This window comes from Populus nigra, chromosome 4 (assembly GCF_951802175.1).
Source record: "Populus nigra chromosome 4, ddPopNigr1.1, whole genome shotgun sequence".
In the NCBI taxonomy this organism is placed as follows: domain Eukaryota; kingdom Viridiplantae; phylum Streptophyta; class Magnoliopsida; order Malpighiales; family Salicaceae; genus Populus; species Populus nigra.
Genome location: NC_084855.1, coordinates 13,943,254 through 13,964,943, shown reverse-complemented (window position 1 = coordinate 13,964,943; position 21,690 = coordinate 13,943,254). Strand labels below are relative to the sequence as shown.

At 30.4% G+C, this 21,690-nt stretch overlaps 2 protein-coding genes across 6 annotated transcripts; both read right to left on the bottom strand.

Moving 5' to 3' along the window:
- Positions 1-5,122: 5,122 nt before the first annotated feature.
- Positions 5,123-6,026, bottom strand: LOC133691622 (NDR1/HIN1-like protein 12). The gene has a single exon (XM_062112206.1). The coding sequence runs from the start codon at positions 5,857-5,859 to the stop codon at positions 5,272-5,274; it is 588 nt and encodes a 195-aa protein (XP_061968190.1). The 5' UTR covers positions 5,860-6,026; the 3' UTR covers positions 5,123-5,271.
- Positions 6,027-12,184: 6,158 nt separating this feature from the next.
- LOC133692406 (two-component response regulator-like APRR3) lies at positions 12,185-17,668 on the bottom strand. Of its 5 annotated transcripts, XM_062113316.1 has the most exons (9): positions 17,118-17,667; positions 16,355-16,516; positions 16,126-16,256; positions 15,902-16,033; positions 15,014-15,188; positions 14,500-14,905; positions 13,778-13,851; positions 13,062-13,600; positions 12,185-12,683 (listed from the first exon to the last, which is right to left on the bottom strand). In XM_062113316.1, the coding sequence occupies exons 1-9, from the start codon at positions 17,323-17,325 to the stop codon at positions 12,582-12,584; spliced, it is 1,929 nt and encodes a 642-aa protein (XP_061969300.1). In that variant the 5' UTR covers positions 17,326-17,667; the 3' UTR covers positions 12,185-12,581. The 5 variants fall into 5 exon arrangements, with proteins under 5 accessions (XP_061969300.1, XP_061969299.1, XP_061969297.1 ...); XM_062113315.1 differs by having other exon boundaries at positions 13,062-13,851; positions 14,500-14,893; positions 15,014-15,131; positions 17,118-17,668; XM_062113313.1 differs by having other exon boundaries at positions 13,062-13,851; positions 14,500-14,893.
- Positions 17,669-21,690: the final 4,022 nt, after the last annotated feature.

Sequence of the window (21,690 nt, the reverse complement as noted above, 5' to 3'; positions counted from 1 at the left end):
GGATGGATCTGGTATGGTGGATGCTCCGTAGAATCAAGCTGTACTACAATTTAGAGATGAGAGTAATGCTAATTTTAACCAATATTTTTTCGGGATTTTTTTTCAAAAATCTCATGCTAATTTTACTACTGGGTCTTATAAATTAAATGTTTGAAGCTTTTTACAAGATGAATTCGGGAGGGAAAAAAAAACTTACAATTCATATATGATTTACAAACACTAAGATCTTATATAGTAAGTGGGTATCCTCCCAACATTTAAATGTTATTGGAGATCTTGATAAGAATAGTTTCTTACAAATAAATTGTTAACGAAGCACTGAGAATCTAATTGAAAAAAGATTTAGTTTCAATACAAAAACTAATTGGAAGATACCTCTGTCTTAAACATTTTTTTTCCTCTAGATTAATGCTTAATCTAACCTCTTTTGGAAGTAAGTCTTAATCCATGAATTATGTGAACAAAGTTAAAATTGATTACCAAACATATCATCAATTACTACAACTTGTTAGTGATGTTTTGATCTGTCCGTGAGGAGCTCTGGGGACAAAATTGCATTTCAATTCCAATCAATCATTCCACGTGTTATTTCCACTTGGCAATGGTCGTCAATCAATTTGCCCGAATTACCTGTATATGCAATCAAAATCAGAGGGTTTTTTTTTTTTTTTTTGAGACCGTGGAGGCTGCCTGATTGGTGGAAATGATCCCAGTACAATTAGCTTCATATCAATAACTAAATATCTGCTCAAATTATGTGACGAAGTACAAAATATACTAAAAGACAAGTTTTTTTTCACGGTAATCGATAGTGCATTTTTTTCTTTTCTTTCTTGTTTGATCATTGCTTCTTTTTTTTTTATTACCGTCAATTACATAAATCATTTTATGGATAAGTCTAGAAATGACAATTAAATATCAATACAAATGAGTGAATTTTTTAATATAATTATAAATAAGATATGAATATTATTAAATTCAACACAAAACCTAACCAAAACCTAATTTTATTCAACATAAAGTAATATATATATATATATATATATATATATATATATATATAAACACACACACACATTTTATGTTAAATAATAAATAATAGTCAGATGATAGATATTTATATAAATATTTGAAACTCGATATATAAGATATAGATATCAAAATTTTATACTCGATAGATAATGAGTAAGGTATAAATATAAAGAAACTGAGTCTATGGATGCCTATTGCCATCCCTGGCCAAATCAATCACCAATTTCTTATAATGTATTTTGTTAAGATAAAAATTAAAAGAAAAGACCAAAGTGTTGAACACGATAAACATGCATGGTCACTCAAAACTTCAGACTAAAGAGTTCATTTCAATCCCTCTATTATCCTTTGACTACCTTTTAGTCCCTTTTATTTTAAAATTTTTATTTTTGGTTCATAACTTCATTATATTTATTTTTTGGTCTCTAGTTTGATATAGAAAAGAGAAAGTCGCTGGAAACAAGTACAAAGAGAGAAAGTTGCCTAATAGACATGTATTTGGAGACAAAAAACCATTGATGGTGGAGTCAATAGGTTTTATTCAATAAAAGAAATTCAATTGAGAAGTTATTATTTGATCCTCATCTTACTAGAACTAAACTAGGGTTGAGCAAGATATTTTTTTTTCCTTTTTATTTTGTGTATTTTTGATCGATTAGAGGCATTTTAACTTGATAAATTATATATAGGTGTTCAGAATGTTTATTATGTATTTTAGGTCGAAACAACTTGAAAAATAGATTTCTAAGCCAAAAAATCAAAGCCCGATTTTCAACCACCTTTTAAAGGTTGAAATCTAGGCAAGCAGGCGATGTGTTATTTGTCATTTATTTTTATTGTTTTTTTTAAAGGAGGGAAACGACATGAAAGGGAAAAAAAAGGAATTAACCTTGTCGGGCCACGTGTTTTTGGCTCTCTTTTTTGCTGAGATAGCTGCTTGGGCTTGGCTTTTTTGCAATTTTTTCTTATTTTTATTGGATTTAGATTTAAATGTAATGAAAAAACTTGACATGATATTTTATTTATTATTAAAAAAATTTCATGGTCCTCTAATAAATTTTTAGGTTTTGATGAGGATGTTAATATTTATTTTTCAATTATTATGTGTCTATTATGAACAAAAATAAAGTCATAGATATTAAATTTATGTTTTATTATCTTGGGATAATTACGAGAAAAATCCCTCTTATAATGTGATCGTATTTTCATTGTTTTGATGTTTTTTAAGAAATTACATTGTACATCTTTAACCTCGTGCACTAACAATATAAAAGAAATGTTTGAATATTTATATCTTTATTATTATATTCATTTTAATAAATAAAGAGAGTTGAAATTATTAATCTTTTTATAAGCAATTATATTATTGTATTATTAAATGAAAAAAAAATCAAAGAGCTCCACTCCCCACACAATGTTATAGTTTATCTTAATATGCTTCTTTACGTTAATTTATCAACTTGGTCCGTAGCTAGAGTTAAAAAAAAATTAGTATTTATTAACATATTTAATTTTTTTAGTTTTGTTTTTGAATTTCTTCATTAAAAACTGGTTGCTAAGAACAGTTTTTTTTTTAGTTTTTTAATTTGAACTACTCATGAATAGAGTATTTTTCCTGCATTAACATAATTGAAAAAATAATTCTCATAATTTTGCACGTAGTATATACACTATCAATGATCATATACAACTATTATTTATGTTTTGGAGGAAGAATTATTTTAAGAACTGTGCTAGTTTAAAAAATAAATTTTTCTAATGTGCTGACGTGGAGAAAAAGGGTCACGAATGGGCGTCTGATCCCTTTTGCTCTCCCCAGCCTTCTGTTTTTGAGACTTGACAGCAGCCCACTCGCTCCGAGCTTAATTCGAGAGAGACAGCCTCCACCTTCCTTTCTTTCATCGGCAGGCTCTGAAACGAAGGTTGATTTACAAGCTTTCGATTGTTGATTCCCAAGGCATCTATCTGGGTACCTACGCAGTACGAGACTGACATTAAGTTGCCAAAGTTACGAGCATCTGATACCCACAGCATCATGTAGAGGGAGAATCAAGTCTCAGTTGGTACAATATTATTCAAAAATGCGATGCTCCATGCAATATCAGGGGGTGTCATCCCCCCACTACACACAAAAAAAGTCTAACTAAAGGAAACAAGTAGACATTAGTTTATATTTTTATAAAAAAAATAATTTATAGTGAGGAAAAAAAATTTAAAAATATTTTTGACCTCAAAAACAAATATTCTTCGGTCACATAGCACTAATTAGAATATTAGTCGATGTAAAGACCATGAATAAGTGTAAGAAACAAACTAAACTAAGATTTGTTTGTTAGAGAATAATATAAATTATATCTTGAAATCTTATTAATTTAAACTTTAAATTATTGAATTGAAATGGTTTTTTAACATGATATCATAGTCTTGATAATCAAACGATCACGAGTTCGAATCTCACTATCCTCATTTATTTAATAAAAATTTAACATAAAGTAGAGTGTAAGTTTCAAGATTAAAAAGCTTTTATTTTAAAAAATATATTAAAAAACAATATAAATTTTATTTAAAAATTTTATCTAAAAATTTAATTTATTAGGCACACTAGTAGAAAAAAGATATAAATCCTTTAATTTTTAAGTGAAAATACTTCGTCTCGCTGTCTAAAGGGAAGCGCATTTCATCAAAAAGCGAGGCATCCTTCGTAAGAGAGAACATATATTGCACTAGCGTTTCCAATAATATATAATAGGAGAGGCAGTGGTAGTGATTTCTGAGCTAATCACTGCCCGCCCCATGTCTAGTCAATTATCTCGTGGTTATTCAGCATGATTCATCGATCGTGCTGCCCTCTTTCCTGGTGTTATCAGTCACTGTGCCTCAGCTCCACCACCATTCTGCAGTTTCCCAGTGAGGTTTTACTGGCTTTTGCATCACACAAGATCCCCTGCCCTATTTCATTTCATAAAACCCGTACCCATTTCAGGACGCAAGTTCAAATTAGTTACCTGAAATTCTCAAATTAATTTTACTATGTTGCCTACGTTCCCTAATAATTCGATTTTTGGACAAAATTAAGGCTTTGTCTGTACCCATTAAAGCGGAGAATTAATTTAATTTAAAATTTTAAGTTGTTAAATAAAGCTTCAATACATGATTTATATTATTTTCTAACGTATTTCTTTAAGTAAAAATATTTTGAACTTGAAATTTGTACAAGGTATTATCTTATACTTGATTTTTATCAAATAAATGGAGATGATGAGATTTGAACTCGTAAGTCGTAACTGTTTGGTTATTAAGGCTCTAATAACATGTCAAATAATTAATTCAACCCAAAAGATTAAACTATTAGGTAAGGTTCCAAAATATGATTTATATTATTTTCTAATAAGAATTATGTTTGCGATGGAATTTTAGTAAATTTTGAAAAAAAAAATTATGTTTTTGAATAGTTTTAAAATGTTAATGTCAAAAATAAATTTTAAAAATTAAAAAATACATATATTATTTTAATATTTTTTTAAATAAAAATTACTTTAAAAAACAATTTCAAGCAAATATACTTTAACATACTTAATAAGAAGCAAGCAGATTAAGATGCTTTTCTTATCAGCATTTTGACACATTCCATATCCATTGGAGCACATATGTTATGTTATGCGTGAAGCTTCGTGTTCTTTACCAAAGTCAAAGAAGGTCAGGGAAAAATTTTATTTATCAATTATCAAAAAAAAAAAAAAAATAACTCTGCTGCGAAAAGTTTTCAACTGCATTGGACATACTTTTAGATGGAGAAGACAACCGGTCCATGGTTGGCTGCATGGAGAGCCATGCGTCTCGTTTGTTTTTACTCCAGTGGTGACATAATTAATTTGAAATTAAGCAAAACCTTGTCGGAGTAACCAATCGGTTCTAGAGAAGGAAAAGGAAGAATTTCGTCTTTGTTGCTGTTTATATATAATCATGATCGGACCATATATATATATATGCACGGATACTGGACTAGAACATGGCGTTCTCACCAGTCTGAACTTCCTTAATTTGATCATCTGCCATTCATATTACAAGCTACTGCTGCTTGAAAGGAAGATAAAAAAGGGAAGTCTGCATAATATATATATATATATAAAACAAGAAAAAAAGTACACTAAAACCCGCATAAAGAAGGAAAAAAACACAGAAGAAATTAGCTCGCAGCTCATGATGGCCTTGTAAGGTTTCATACCTTCATGATTAACTTCATATATCGACTTTACACTTTGGAGACCCAAGCAAAGGCACCTGCCCTACAAAGCCCTTCTTCAAACCCACCCAGACATCACACTTCACATAGACTCCATATCTCAGAGTCTTTATAGCCCCAGCCTTCCACCTAAACCTCCCCAACAACACCACACTCAGCGCCACAACCCCATATGCCTCATCCATCACCAACCCGTTTGAAACTTCCACTGAAACTGGCACCCCTGCCCCACCAAGCACCGGAGACAGGGCCACCGTGCTCTTTGTCGCGTGATAAAGTGGTGGCAATGCCAGTGAAGGAGTTATAGCTTGGTTCCTGTATGATACATAGGCAGTGAGTTTATCATACATGATCGAGACCCTCCTGTTGGGGTTTCTAGTCACAAGAGAGAACTGCATGGAGGTGGAAATGAAAGGTGGGCATGTGTTGTTAAGGTCATATATAGCTGCCCCAACTACAGTGAACTGGGGCTTGTGAGGTCTGTAAATTAACCAGACTATTAGAACTGCAAGACCTGCTAAGAGAAGGAAGATGGTGATCAATGTGCAGAGAACACGGAGCGTGTTTCTTGGTGGTGATGCCATGTGTTCTCTAGGAAGATGATGACCAGCTGTGGGTTGATTGCTATTGCTTGGTGCTCTTCTGCCATGAGAAATATGATTATATTATTGGGTGTTTATATATATGCGAACAGGGGGTGGGGGGCCTGAAGATGCCGAGAAAACAAGCTGAGGAAGGAGAAAATCCATGGGACAAGTGTATCGAAAAAGGAAGAGGAAGAAGGGAGAGTTTATTGGGTAACTTTGAACTAAAGTTAATTAAAAAGAAAATTATTTGTGGATTAATAGGTGCTCCTCTTTTTTTCTTTTCTCTTTTCAAATTTCCTTTTCTTTTTTTTCATAACAAAAAGTAAAAATTAATAATAATGAAAGTTCTATAAAACAAAACAATTGAGGGTAGTGCTGAATACAATAGGATGTTCGGTCAATACCGGTATGAGCTAATCTACTAGTTAGATTAAAAAAAAAAATCGGTGATATAGAATTATTTGTTATTATTATTAAATCTGCCTGGAAAATTAATCTTAAGACTTTATAATTTGATTTTTTATTTAGCTTGGATTTAAAATTAAATAATAAAAAAATTAGCTTTAAGTGATTCAATCAACTTGTCTGGTCTAAAAACAACTCAATTGACCCATAATAAAAGTTTAATAATGAAATTGAGAAAAACAAATACTAAAATTAACATAAAAAATCTCTCAATAAAACTTTCTTCCTAACTCAGGTTTAAAATTAAAATATGTGGAAGTTATCCCAACGTAATTCAATTAACTTGACTAATCTAAAGACAACCAAACTGACCAGTAACAAACATATAAGGATGAAATTAAAAAATAATAATGAAGTTGACTTAAAAGACTTTTTTATTGGATTTCTTGTCTAACTTGAGTTTAAAATTAAATCATGTTAGAGTTGTCTCAACATGACCTAGTTGACTTGACCAGTCCGAAAGTAATTTAGTTGGCCAATCCGAAAGTAACCTGGTTGGCTAGTAAAAGAATTTTAAAGATTAAATTAAAAAAATAATGAAATTAACATGAAAAAAAAACTCTCAACCTAAATCTTTGTATAGCTTAGATTTAAAATTAAATTATGTGAGATATCCTCTTCTAGAATCCAGTCATCTTGGTTACTTTAAAAATAACTCAAACCATAAAAAAATATGAAATAAAGGGAAAGAAGTGGAAAAAGAAGGCTAAATTAAAAAACTAAAAAGAGAAACTTTACTGTTATTATAAAAAATTAAACTACACTAAGCATTCCAGCTCTTTTAGTTTAATAAGGTAATATGAATTACACACACACACACACAGAGTGCGCGCGCATGTGCCAAGTACTTGTGCAATAACGCATGATGATGAGCTAGCTCCCCTTCTAATGGTTAACATTTTAATCCAAACATGATGGGTTTTTGTCTGGTTTGAATGCATGAAATCTTTTTCATATAGTTCGCTTCGAGCCAAATATAAAAATCCAAAATTTATATTTACTGAAAAAGATAAGAGTATTATTAAATTCAAAACTTTATCTAAATACGATAATATATATATATATATATATATATATATATATATTATAATTTCATGCTCCCACATGATCAAAAACTATATAGGAATAATAATTTTTGAAATGAGCACGAGTGAGTTATTTTGGAAATCCAGCAATTAATACTTATTACCATCTCTAATAATAATCATTACTAGCTTTTTTTATGTTTTATTATAAAATTATGGTGTGTATTGATTAAATAAATATTTTTAAATTTATAATTAAAATAAAACATATAACGTACCACATATATAACCCATTTCTAATACTTATTTTGGTATTAAAACATTATTCTCGGAATGATGTCATTAATAAGTCAATGCACAAAGTCTTAACACGTGACATATAATTTAACAAAATTGAATAAAAGGGTAGAAACTTCAACGGAATATATTAATAAAGGAGTAAAAATCATTAAAAAAAAATTATATAAAGACAAGAATTATATATAAAAAAAAATATAAAAGTATAAGAGTACAAGAGCAAAAAGGGACATTAACCAATAAATATTTATTGGGTATTTATTGTTTCATATTAGAAATGAATATCTAAAGTATTTATTTAATAAATAATAAAGAAAATATAAATATTTCCAAACTTCATCAGTGAAATTTAATCCAAATTAACCCGGTCTAAAATATATATATGCATTAGTATTATATTTTTTTCTGCATGAATAAAGTTGGTGGCTGATTTCTGCCTTTCCTACATGCCTCTTTTTTTCCATAGCTAATGCCTCGTCAGATCCAACATTTAGAAGGTTCAAGATTAAAGTATCTACCCCCTCTTATTCGCTTACGAGTCGTTATTCGTATGCATTTTTGTATTTATCTACCCCACTTTGTGTTTTTGGTATTAAAAAAAAATTGATGTTTTTTTATGGTTTTAATATTTTTTTATCTACCCCACTTTGTGTTTTTGTTATTAATTTAATGTTTTTTAAATGAAATATGTTGGTATAGTTTATAAATGAATAAAAAAATAAAAATGTTTATCTACTATTAGAAAGAAACACTTTTTTCTAAGTGTTTATAAATGTAAGTTTCTAGCGTGTAGTAAATTAAGTAAAAATCATGGTAAATGGACTCTTCTAGCAGGATTTCTAATGCTGTTAGGTGGGTATTTATAATATATCAGTGAGATTCATTTATTTTTTAATTAATTTCTTTAATTTTTCATAATTAATTTTGATATTTGTGAATGTTGAAATAAAACTAAATAGTACTTATTCAGTTTAATTTAAAATATAATAGTTTCATTAATAATCATAATATTAAAACACACAATATTTCATTATAATACTTTCAAGTCTAATAAAATCAGTTACTATATATATATATATATATATATATATAAATGTGTGAAAATATTGTCTTTTAAATATTTATTTTTTTCACACAAATATATATATTTATTTCTTTTATGATATAATTAAGTTTTCTAAACCACGACTAAGAAGAGAAGACTAAGGAAATAATATATATATATATATATAAAAAAAAGAAATAAATATATATATTTGTGTGAAAGAAATAAATATTTAAAAGATAATATTTTCACACATTTAAACTAACTTTTTATTTGTTTTCATCTTAAACAATTTCTCCAACAAAATATATTTTTAAAACATAAATAAAAACAAAAGTTATTGTACGCTCATACCCTTCATATTTGCTTCCCCTCCAAAAATCCACAAAATATTTACGTACACATGCATTTATGGCAACCATTCATGATCGTTGTCCAAGAAAACCAAATGACCATTTGCTTCCTTCCCAACAATAATTACCAAAAAAACCAAAAAAAAAAAAAAACTAAAAGAGCTCAGCTTTTTCTTATAGTGTGGAAGGAGAATTATTGTAAATTCAAGTAGTGTAATAACTATTTTGCTCTTCATTACTTTGATAATTGCCTTGACATTAAGGTAAAATCATATTTTCAAGGGGATATAAATGTTAATTTAGTCATTTAATTTTGAAAATTCATAGTGAAAATATTCTTTTACCCTTGAAATCTTAGGGGGGGTGTCGTTAAGGGTGTTTTTTCATCCTTTTCTTTTTATTTGCACAGTAAAATAACACTTATATCCTTAGCTACTCAGAGAAATGACCTTGCAGAAAGCAGTTTATTTATCTTTATATTTTTTTACAGTAAAATTACATATTTAGCCTTTAACTTTTCAAGTTTTCAAGTTTTAAGAATGACATCGGAGGGTATTTTTGTCTTTGTGTCATGATTGTTTTGTAATAATGATATGCCCCTGGACCTTTTTTTGTAATTTTTCTTATTATATTAATAAATTAGTAAAATATGATGACACGTGCCACATATATATCACCACGTCAGAGTCCTCCGTGTTATTCAGGAAGTGTGTGAGGACAATTACGGTGACCAAAAACACCTGATTATTGTCTCAGCCGATGCACAAGGTTATGGCCCAGCTGTTGGGGCGACATGTTTGGCAAGGCAGGCGACAATGGGTTTTTTGTCTCTTGCCCTTTATTTTTCTCTCCTAGGCCTTGGTATTCGTGTCTTTAAAAATTTAGTTGTGTCATCCACTTTGTATTTATTTTGGGTTTAGTCTTTATTTTTTTTATTTCTATTTATTTTGATTTTAATGCTTCTTGAAGTTTATTTATTTCAATTTCATCCCTCCGCATTTAATTTATTTTTTGCATCCAATTTGATCATCATTCTTTTAATTGCTTTTTTTTTTATCCTTTGCATTTATTTTATTTTTTTGATTTTTTTCCTTAAGAATTTTCATTCATTTGTTTTCAAATTTTGGTCCTCATTTTTTTCATTACTCTTTTTCTATCATTTTCTTTATTTATTTTGTTTTCAATTTAATTATTGATTAGTTTCTTTCAGTTATTTTTCGTGCATGATTTTGCTCTTATTGTTTACGTTTTTATTTTTTATTTTTATATAATTGAGAATTTTGCTTTGTAATTTTTTCGTGTCTGCTTTTTATAAGGTAGTCCCAACCTCTTGACCCAATCCACCAGTTTCAATGATTTACCTGATTTGAGTTCGGTAATTTGTTTTTTAAATCCTTTTTTGGAATTTTTTTTTCATTTGACATTGACTTAATAGGCCTTGAGCTTTGTGATTTGTTGAGTTTTTTTTTTGTGAAGTTATCTCCATCTCATATCTCGAGTCACAAGTTACTCGAGTTAATATGGGTTGACTTATTTTTAAAAAAATTGATTTTTTATTCGGTTTTATCTTTTTCAATTAAATTATTGACCCTTAAACATTGTTATTTTTCCCACCTTCTTTTACGAAAGGTTATCGAGGTGATCAAGCATCTCAGCATCCCCTCCACGAATAAGCGGGCACATCTAGCTCGATGGTGGTCGAAGTAGTGCATGTAGCCCTTTGTTTTTTTTTTTTTACTTTTCCCTCTCTCCTACTTGATTTTCGTATTGGCCTTAAAGAAAAACCGAATCAACCTTAAAGATTTGTTATACTTAAGATTTCATCATTATTCTCTTCATTACAACTTTTTAAATTTAAAATAATTTATAGAAAGGGTTTTTTCAATTTCATCGTTGTTCTCTATATTGCAATTTTTTTTATTAAGAATAATTTATTAAATTAAGATTTTTTTTTTAATTTCACCCCCAATAGATATTGTAACCTATCAGATTTGATTCCTATTTTTTTATTGCTATTTGTAGATGGTTTTTGCAATTGTTTTTTTTGGCAATTTCATCATTTTTTTCCTGTCAAATCTAATCTTTTTATTATTATTGTATTTTTTTTACCTTGAAAGAATCTTTTAGGTTAATTTTTTTTATTTCAGTCTCCAACATTTAATTGGACGGATGTTTAACTTCTTAGATGAGTTCGACTCTAGAATTTAATGATTTATTGGTTTAAGAGATTGACTCTGATTTACAAAGTTGACACGGATACGAGTTTCTGTGGGTTGCTTTTTGTAAAAAAAAAATTTATTTCATCCTTTACCATTTTTTTATTTTTTTTAATTCGTTTTCTATGAGATTTTTAGTCAACTTTAAAATAACACAAGTCACCTTGCTTTTTTTTATCTTTTTTTAATTTAATTTTTCTAAAATAATTTTATTTTAAAATTGAATTAATTAATTTCATTCTCCAACATTTAATTTTATTTTTGAGCTTCTAAGTCGAGTTCAGATCAAGAATTTAATGGATTGCAAATTGAAAGTTTAATCTAGAATTACAAGGTTTAAATCTTCTTGATATATTTTCTACAATGAAAAATATTGTGAATAGCCCTATTTAAGTTTTTTATTAAATTAATTTTATTAATTGCATCCCGACATTTAATTTGATGCAATATTTGAAGAAATTTTATTTTTTAAAATATTTTATTTTTGAACATTAGTATTCTTTGTTTGTTTTATTTTTAATTGAGTTATTCCAATATCACGTCCCGAGTCATAAATTTAACAAATTCATCTAGTTTTGCTCAAATATTTTTTCATTGCTTTCTAATATTTTTTTTATCTCTATTCAATGTTCATCATCTTTGCAATTTTTTCTTTTAAGAAAAATTTGCGTTGCCATTTTCTTTTCTACAATAAAAAAATAATAGCCCGCAGTGTAGCTCCAGTGACCTATATAGTGTAAGACTATTACAAGACCTTTTCCAGGACTATTTATTTATTTATTTTTGGGGTTCTCCGGTCCGTGAAGTAATACTTTCATAAAAGGCTTGCCTAATAAATAATCAATCGTAGCGTCCAGAAGTTTTGTTGTCTATTAAGATGATCAAAGGAACGAATGCCTCAATCAGATGAACCGAACCAAATTAAACATAAAGAATAATAATAATATCCACTTTCTCCTAATTAATTGATCAACAGAATCTCAGGCAGGCATAAAGTGGATGCTGCCCAGCAATCATATAAAGCAATACTTGTAAAGCTAACAGAAGATACAAGCCCACTTTAAAACTATCAACCCAAATTATCACTTTTAAAGCTTCCTAAAACCTACAAGTCAGTCATCTACTGCGCGAGCAAAGAAATTAACCAGAGTAGAAGAGGATTCAGACTTCACCCCATAATTACAAGCCTAACTTTTCTAGTAGACTCAAAGGTAAAGGAGGTTGCAAACACATTCATATCTCACCATAGACATGCCATCATTTCCAAAACATCAAAGCGCTCGAGCAACAAACAGGTGTGCGATGATAACCTTCGCGGTCAGCCATTAGCAACTGGGCAATCATTTTGCGCTTGACGAACAAACTGACCTTTCACCCGAGGACGTTGCTCTGCCAGTCTTTTCCGACTTTGGTATCGAACCTGCCGGTCAAAGGAAGTCTACGTTTAAGAATTGCATATCATTCCATACATGTCTTGGCATGTGATTTTGCTATCCTCACCACAGGCAATAGCATATCATTCCTAGCAGCTGAATTCTAACTATTCATGTCTATGTCCATGAGATCAGCACTACAGTTCTGTAGAAACTGAAATTTCCGAGCTAGTTTAGATTACTCATAGCAACATATGAAAATCAGCAACAGGAAGAGTTGACAAAAGGATGACAGTTTAAAGAATATTTGTGATAAGATACGACAGCTATATGACATGGGTTCACAAGCAGCTACAGATGGAGTCATCTCAATGCACATGAGCACATCAGCACAATATCTGCATAGAGCAATAAGAAGTACATACCCTTTTCTCATAGCATCGATCTTTCCGCTTCAAGCGGAACTTTGTTAGAGCAGCTTCTCTTTGGCTGGAGCGATAGGAATCGCTCCCTCCAAAACCATCATGGTTGAAGTTACCCCCATTATTCAAGTTCTCTTGAGCCACGGACTTCTCAGCTGTCCCAACTGAAGAGGCATTTACATCGTTTCTACTGCCAAAGCTTTCATAAGCACTGCTATTATTATTATCGGCAACACGGTTACATAAACTACTACTAGTACTCTGACCAGCAGCAGGTGAATCATGTCTCATTTCATCCACAGGTTCCCTATTGTTCTGCTGAAGATCATTTTGGTCAACATAGCAGCACGTAGTTTCAGCATAACACTTGTGGTTTTGCTTGGAATCAAGAACTTCAGGATTTGAATGAACTGAGGCAGTTGTAGGAAATGGAGACTGTTGCCGCCCCGCAAGATTGGGATTCCATGCTGCATTTGATTGCGTATAACATAGAGGGGAGAAAACATGACCACATCCGGTAGAGATATTGTCAAGCCTTGTACCTAAGACAGGAATCAATCCAAGTTGAGGGCTTCGATGTGCTAATTCCACCTTCCCAGATTGGCCAATGACCGGAGTGGTCATAATTTCTTGATTGCCACTCAAAGAGGCATCATGTATCTGAGAAACAGTACCAACGTTTTGAGCAAGTTGACTGGATGACAGATCAGGAGACTTACTGGCTTCTTCCTTGGAATCTGAGCCATTACTGGCAGATGTTGGAAAAAGGGATTGCAGTGTCTTACTATTGTACCTGCAGAGAGAACCTATGCGTTAATCAGAGTAGCATTTCCACGTGACCTTCTAGAGTTAAAAGAAATAACTTTCATTAAAATTATGCAATCAGGATGCAGAAATCACTTCTTATTTTTTCTGACAAGGTGAGGCTTGAACTCAAGAATCCATCTCTCTTCCTATACAAGCCCATTAGTTAGGGCAGAAAACACATCATAAAAAAGAAAAGACTGTAAAAACACAGCTCCTGTTCTTTAACAAATCAGTTAAAGCAGTGGATAAAATTATGTAATTATGATCCTTTCATTCAACGAATGGGGAACACCCTATCTAATATTAATACTGAATCTCATAGCCACCTATGCCATTAAATCCACCGTCTCAGAACTCCTGCTTCTTCCTTCTTCTAAGCCTAATATTTTATTGTAATAGAGAAATTATACTGAATAAGCACAAGAAAGATGAACCTTACATGATAGCTAAATAATTATTTGAAAATAAATATAAAAACAAGAGAAAGAAAAGCGAAACTAAAACTGAAACAAAAAAGAGGAAAACTTGAAGGGAGATAGACTCACTTCCATGATGTTTAAATAAAGTTTGAGATGGAAAACAGTATGATGGCCCAGGTTTTATCTAATATTCAGTATTGGGTACAAAAACTTACAATGAGAAGGCTGAGGAATTGGAATGGTTCAATGCATGTCTTTCATCTAGCCCTTGGTTCTTTGAGCTACTGGGATACAATCTTCTGAGAGAGAGTTCAAGTAGTGGAGGGGATTCAAACTTGTTTGTCGCATCATGTAAACTAGAGCATGCATATGTGTGCTTTGGGCGATTATTAAAGGAACCAATCAAGTCAATGGCTCCACTTGAGGTTTCACCAAGTACATCATCGAGGCCAAAGGAGCTATTAACATGTTCCCTTTCATTTTCTGGTCTCAAGTTCTCATCATGAATCGCTGACTTAGCACAAGCATGCTCCTCTACCAGTCTCGGAGCAGTTGGATTATAAGCTCCATGGTACGGTTCTCTGACAGGTCTCGTCCTGTTTGACCTTTCTGCTACAAGTGCTGTGTTAGAAGTCCCTTTGTTAGGTATTATTGAACAAAGAAAGCAAAGTTTTCAAACAGTTGTAATAAATGATAAGTAAAAATTAGGAATGGAAACGTGAGACATACCTCCGGTCTTGCTCTCAGGATTTACTGGGCTTTTATTTAATTTGGCATAATCTTCATACTTCTCATTATCTGCATCGCTCAAATTTGAAGCACTCCTGTACTTCAGATATGAAAGTCCCTGTATATTTTGCATGTGAGCACTCTCAGCTTCCAAGCAAGGGGTCGTACAAGAGCTCTGCACGGGAAGTGGCAAACATGCAGTCTCTATGTGATACTTTATAAAGCCAACCTAATCTGGAAAGAGAAATTTTCCTCACTCTACAAGTGTCCTCCATGAATTTCATCATGGATCCTGGATATATCTATAGCTTAATGCTTTATAAAGATTGTGCAATTGATAAGCCAAAAGGAGCAGGTTACATGAAAATACCGAATTCAGAAGCAGACATTTGGGAAAAGGGAGCATCGGTCAGTTCAGTTCGATTTGGACAAAAGGTCCAACTTAACGCATTTTATTTTAAAATTTGTATCGAACTGGAAAACCAGTTCAAAGTTCAAACTGAACAATTCAGTTAAGTTCTCGCAAATTAGTCCATGGATCTTTTAATTGGGCTTTTTTAGAGGATTGGGTGAAATGGGCTTGGGCTTTTTAAGTTTTTTTAGTTTTTTTATTGAAAAAAATCAGTTTGGTTTGGATTTTTTAATTTTTATGGGAACCAAAAATGCACCGAACTGATTTTTTAAAATTTTCTAAATAGTTTTTTGAGTTTAATATCTTGGGTCGGTCTTTCCAGTTAATTTTATGTTGATTTTTTTGGTTAATTCGGTCTCTCGTTATTTTGCTCACCCTTATTTGGGAAATTGGCAGACATTACATCACAAGAATGGATTCAAAGACAGAGACTACATATTTCTACAAGACTGACAATTAAGTGACCTAATACTCACTTGGGCATCACTCCCTTTCTCGCTGCAATCCTTATTTTTCTGCAAAGACGTCGCAAAATCACTCGAAGCTGCGTTGTTTTCAGATGAAGCCTCAACTTTATGCGAGTTTCGAGGGATTTTTCCAGCAGTTAGCTGATCAATAATAAATAAATAAAAATCCATTAGTAGCATGCTCTTGAACCAGAAGAATAGAACGAAAAAATGAACTTGAAAGTTAAACATACAGTTTGCCTTCTCCAAACATGCTGCCACAAGTTCCTCAATTCATTCTTCCGAACAGGCTTAACGAGAAAGTCAGCTGATCCTTTTAACATGCACTTCAGAACCACACTAATTGAATCGTGTGAAGACATCACTGTATGTTTATGATGCAAAAAATTCCTAACATTGTTTAGCACCACGACAAACAAAATATCAAGATAGTAAAGTTAACAAAAACATGCTTTTACATACTTATGACAGGAATGTTTTTGCAAACATCATGCTCCATGACCAAAGCAAGAAACGCATATCCCGATATTAATGGCAACTCCACTTCAGTTAATATGAGATCTATGCTATGGGGTCTCTCCTTCAAAGTCTCCCACGCCATTAATCCATCAGGAACAGCAGAAACTGCTCAGAGAGAAAAGCATACATCTTCAGTCGAAGACCACGATACCGAAAATTGAAAATGTCATGATTTTTTATTTTTATTTTGCAAATTGCAAACTCAAATTGTACTCGAATATTAAATATAATGTTCAATTACATCATATAACAGAGAAAGAGGGAAAGAGGAATCAACAGGTTACAGAGCAAGGGTCAGAAGTAAATTCATCCAGGCTACATAGCATGATAAATATTTTTCCATCAAGAGCAGCAAAAACAGTAATGCCGCCTTATTCAACCTAGCATGATAAATAGATTTAACACAAATTCCAGTTCCCTCAAAAACAAATCAGAAGTGAAATATCGATTTTTTAAAAAAAGAAAAGGGAGGAATCTTTATCAAAATCAGCAAAAACAAGTCAAGATAATAGTGCAGCCACGAGAAACTGACATGTTTATATCACCAAAAAAATTGAAATTGTTGCCTACTTAACAAAGATAAGTTGATCGAGAAGAAAAAAGAAATGAGAATTTAAATTAAATTAAATTAGACAGAAAAAAGAAATCACAGAAAAATAAAAATGATGGTAAAGTCAACGAAGAGTGAAAAGCAAGAAATTAAAACCTCTGTAACCGCATTTTCGGAGAAGAGCAACAATAATCTGACGAGTAGAATCATCCGCTTCGACCAAAAGAACTCTGAGCACCATCTTTGGTAGAAACTTTTCCCAACGAACCACCTCCGACGATTCAATATCCTTCTTCTCTGTCTCTAACTCCACCACCATCCCCCCCGCCTCTTCACTACTGCTACTCAACACCACCTTACCCATTCTCAAACACGATGATACTTACACAAAACAAAAGAAAAAATTTGAAAATAACACAACAAACAAACCCTAATTTCTGCAGAGAAGAAAAATCAAAATGAAAACTGTAGCGGTATCAGAAAGAAAAAACGAGAAGAGAGAGCGGGTTAATGTTAGAGCAAAATTAACCTCGTCCTTAGCAAGACAGTAATCAAAAAGAAATAACTGAAATTAATTTTAGTGAAGAGAAGAGTTAGCAAAAACTGCCTCCTTATTCCAACTTGCACTCACAACCGCAAAACCGCTGAAAATATCTTCTCGTCTGAAGGATTTTTTTTAATTTTTTAAGCTGAGAGAGTTTGGGTTTTTTTAATTTGATTAAGGAGATCTGAGGGTCGATCAAATGGTGGCTCCCCATTGGCAACTGGTTGGTTTAGATGACGTGTCAACATATGGGCCACTGTTTTTTATTTTTCTTGTTAGGAACCCGTACTTCTATCACCATGCTGCGGTTTTAATTGTCTTCTCTGGTGGGGGCATATCTGGACACGTGTTGCGTAGTTTTGGGATTGTTGGGAGAGATATTTTTGAGAGGGGTTGCCACGTTGGCCTTGGAGAGCATAGTTTGAGATCTTATGGTGAAGCGTTTGACACGTGGAACGTTCAAGCCAACCTTTTCTTCGTGTATTAAACTTAAGATAGCGATGACTTTTAATTTAATTTTAAGTTTTTCTTTAGTAATATTATTCTTCTGGTCTGGTACGTAGTACACTGCATGTCTTTTCTGTTTACACTTTACTTAGAATAAACGTGGATCGCGCTATGCCATGAGTTTGTATTTTTTTATATAAAAAATAATATCAAGGTACTGTAAATATATTTTTAAAAAATTTTAAAAACTAATAATAATTCATATTACACTTCTAACCAGGTTTAATAAGTTAATTTTATTTTAATTAGATGATAAAAATAGATAATGATAGCTAACATATATTTTTTAAGAAAAAATCACAATAATTTAGAAAAAATCTTTAAAAGTATAAAATTAAATATAAAAAAACAGATCGAGTCAACTCGAGGTAGTATGATAGACAAGTAACTTAGATAATAAAAAACGAGTTAATCCAGGGTAACCCGCAAACCCCGTGGCCTAGTTCATAAGATCATAATAACTCATATAAAAAAAATTGAAGAAAACCAGAAAGATAATTTTTAAAAAAAAAAATTACGTCAAATGATGAAATCATAAAAGAAAATAAGCCTAAAAAAGATGTTGATCCGCATTAATTTTTTACACTTGTGACTCAAGTCACTAGACTGAAAGTAGCATACAAGGAAAAATTGTGAAGTTCAATCCCCAACAAATCAAACATTGAAGGATGAAATAAAAAAAATAATCAATTACACAAACAAAATCTAAATAAAAAGATAGTAATTAAAATAATCAGGTGTAAATCAAAATAAAAAATAAATTAAAGGGTAACTATAAATTTTTTATTGAATTGTTAAAATGAAAAGAAACATAACTTAAATAAAAGGACAAAAAATCAAAAAAATAAGAGCAAAAATGACCACAAACTTGGATTAAATGATGAAATTGACAACCATTAAGATTTTTATAAAAGGACCAAGGAGAAAAAATAAAAATCAAAAGAATAAGAACCAGATTGAAAAAAAAAAATATGACAAATTAGAATTGAATGAATAAATTGAAAACAAATAAAACTTTTATAAAAGGTTAGGAACAAAAATTAAAAATAAAAAGAATAAGAACCAAAATTAAAATATCAACAATAAAGAGGAACCATGTATAATTTTGTGAGGGAAGAGAGAGAAAAAAAAACAAAGAGGTTGATTAGCAATAAAACATTATGTTGTTGCCAACATGTGTCCCATATGGAGGGGGAAGACTTAACGACACTTATAACGACATAACAAACATGCATTTTATGTCATTTAGAGGTTTTATTTTCACTGTTCAAAGTGCATGGCGCCTCATATATGCTAGTAACTATTTCAATTTAATTAATATTTAATTATTACTAAAATATTAAAATGTCGTTGATGAACCTAGTAATTACATAAACAATCTAAGTGAAAAGACCTAAAGACCCCTAGATGCATCGTTTAGTTTTTTTTTATTGCAAAAGTAAACTTATCAGTTTACTATATTTTAAAAATAAAAGGATAAAAATATCCTTATTAATCAGTTTTAAAAAAATAGCTTAGAGAGTAATTAAATCATTTTATACTACTAATAAAAATTTAAAAAACACTTATATCCCCAGTAAATTTAATAACTAATGGGTCATATGAAAAGATCAAAATACCTTCAACACCAACACCACGACCATTAGTTTTTATTTATTTATTTGAAAGGATAAAAATATAATTAGACTGCATTGCATATTACAATAAAAATGCCTTCATTTTTTATTGTTATTATTGTTATATCTTCCCTTATGGTTGACATGTGTGAGACTATTTGTTAGGTTCCGCTGATTTACCACCGCCCATTGTTTTCAAAAAAGTTTTATTTTTTTTTATTTGAAATGTATCTAAATTCTTCTGTATTTCTCCTATTTCAAAATCAGATTGCAGGGTATTTTAATAAATATAATTTGCAGATTTGAGACAATTTCTGTTGTAGGAAAATAGTTTTCTTTCTTTCTTTCTATATTCTAGCATGAGGATGATATCTCTGATTAGAAGCTATCTTTCTGAACAATAGCATTTTCTTTGTTTGATTTATAAAATAAATAATGTTATATAACTTTTCAGAAAGACAAATTCTAGTTGTGGGGACATGGACTCGAATAGGTATTTGACTTGTGATTTATTGTAGGTGGAATAATATTATTTTTAAGTAAAAAGAAATGAGAATATATAGGCTTTTTCAACATGTTTTTTTGCCATAAAAAAATTCATAATAAAAAATTAAAAAAAATTCATTAAATAAATCAAGAATTACTCCTGTCAATAAATGTAAAAAAAATTTGTTAATAATAAGTAAAGATTAAACTGGAACAATTGAGAAATAGATATAGATTTAGATATTTGATCTTGTAACACGGGTCATGATCCAATTATGTTTAATAACTTTGTTATTTGAATAATTTTTTATTTAATCAAATAAGTATCAGTGCCAATAAAATATATAAAAAAACCCGTTAACTATTACTAAAGACTAAACTCAAAAAATAAAAAGATTGATGTAAATTACGATATTTGATCTTGCAACACAGGTCATATAACCAATTGTGTCTAATAATTGTGTATCTTAGAATAAATTTTTTATTTAATCAAGTGATAATAGAATTGGCTTGTGCTACTCTGTGAGTTGGAGCAAAAAATATTTTGAATGCCAAAAAAAAAGTCCAGGTATCGTTAACATATTTTCTAAAAAACATTATTTTAACTAGGAATTCAAAATTAGTTGCATACTAGCGATATTTTTATCTATTATTGAGTTGGAAACATATTAGATTTATTTAGGTCAACCTGGAGTGACTTATGAAACCCATAGGGATAATCTTGCAAAAATCAAATTGAAAAACTCAATTTTCAATTAACTCAATGTTGAAGGAAAAAATTGGTAAAAACAACATTCAATTAAAAAAACCAAGTGAACTCTAGTCAATCATCCAAACTTGCGACACGTGTTATGCATGCCATTGGATTCAATAAACTTTTTATTTCATAGATTATTTTTCATTTAATTATACAATAACAAAGCGCATGAGAATTTTTTTATATAAATATTTTTTAAAAGAAAAAAACAGGACAAACATGTGGGACTGAGATAGAAAAAGTAAATCATTGGTAACAAATGAAGATTTTTTTTTTAGTTTCAAGTTAAAAAAAAAATAAATCATCGATAACAAAATGGTGAAATTGTGTTTTTTTTTAAATAAGGGACAGAAAATGCATTAAACAAAAAAAATTACTCAAAATATTTTGGCTCAACCTGTCAAACCTGTAATTCAGGTTATGGATTCAACCGAGTTCAATAATTTTTTTAAAAAAATTATATTTAACCTAAATATAAAATAAAAAAATGAAAAAATAACAAAAAAGAAAAAAAATATAGAGAGTCGAGTTGAATAATTTTTTTTTCTTAAATTTATATTTAACCTAAATATAAAATAAAAAGAAATGAAAAAATATAAAAAAGGCAAAAAAAAAGCCTATCTCGTATGGGCCTTTGAAAGAAAGAGCTAAGGCGCATGGGTTTTCAAGCTTAGATCAACATGTCTAGTCTTGTTTTTTTTTTTTTAAAAAAAAAAAGATAGACAATGTGTTTTATGGTAGCTCATATTCCAGCTTTTTTTGTGGTGATTAGAAAATCATGGCAATGAGATTTTTACTCTAAAAACTTAATTTTTAATC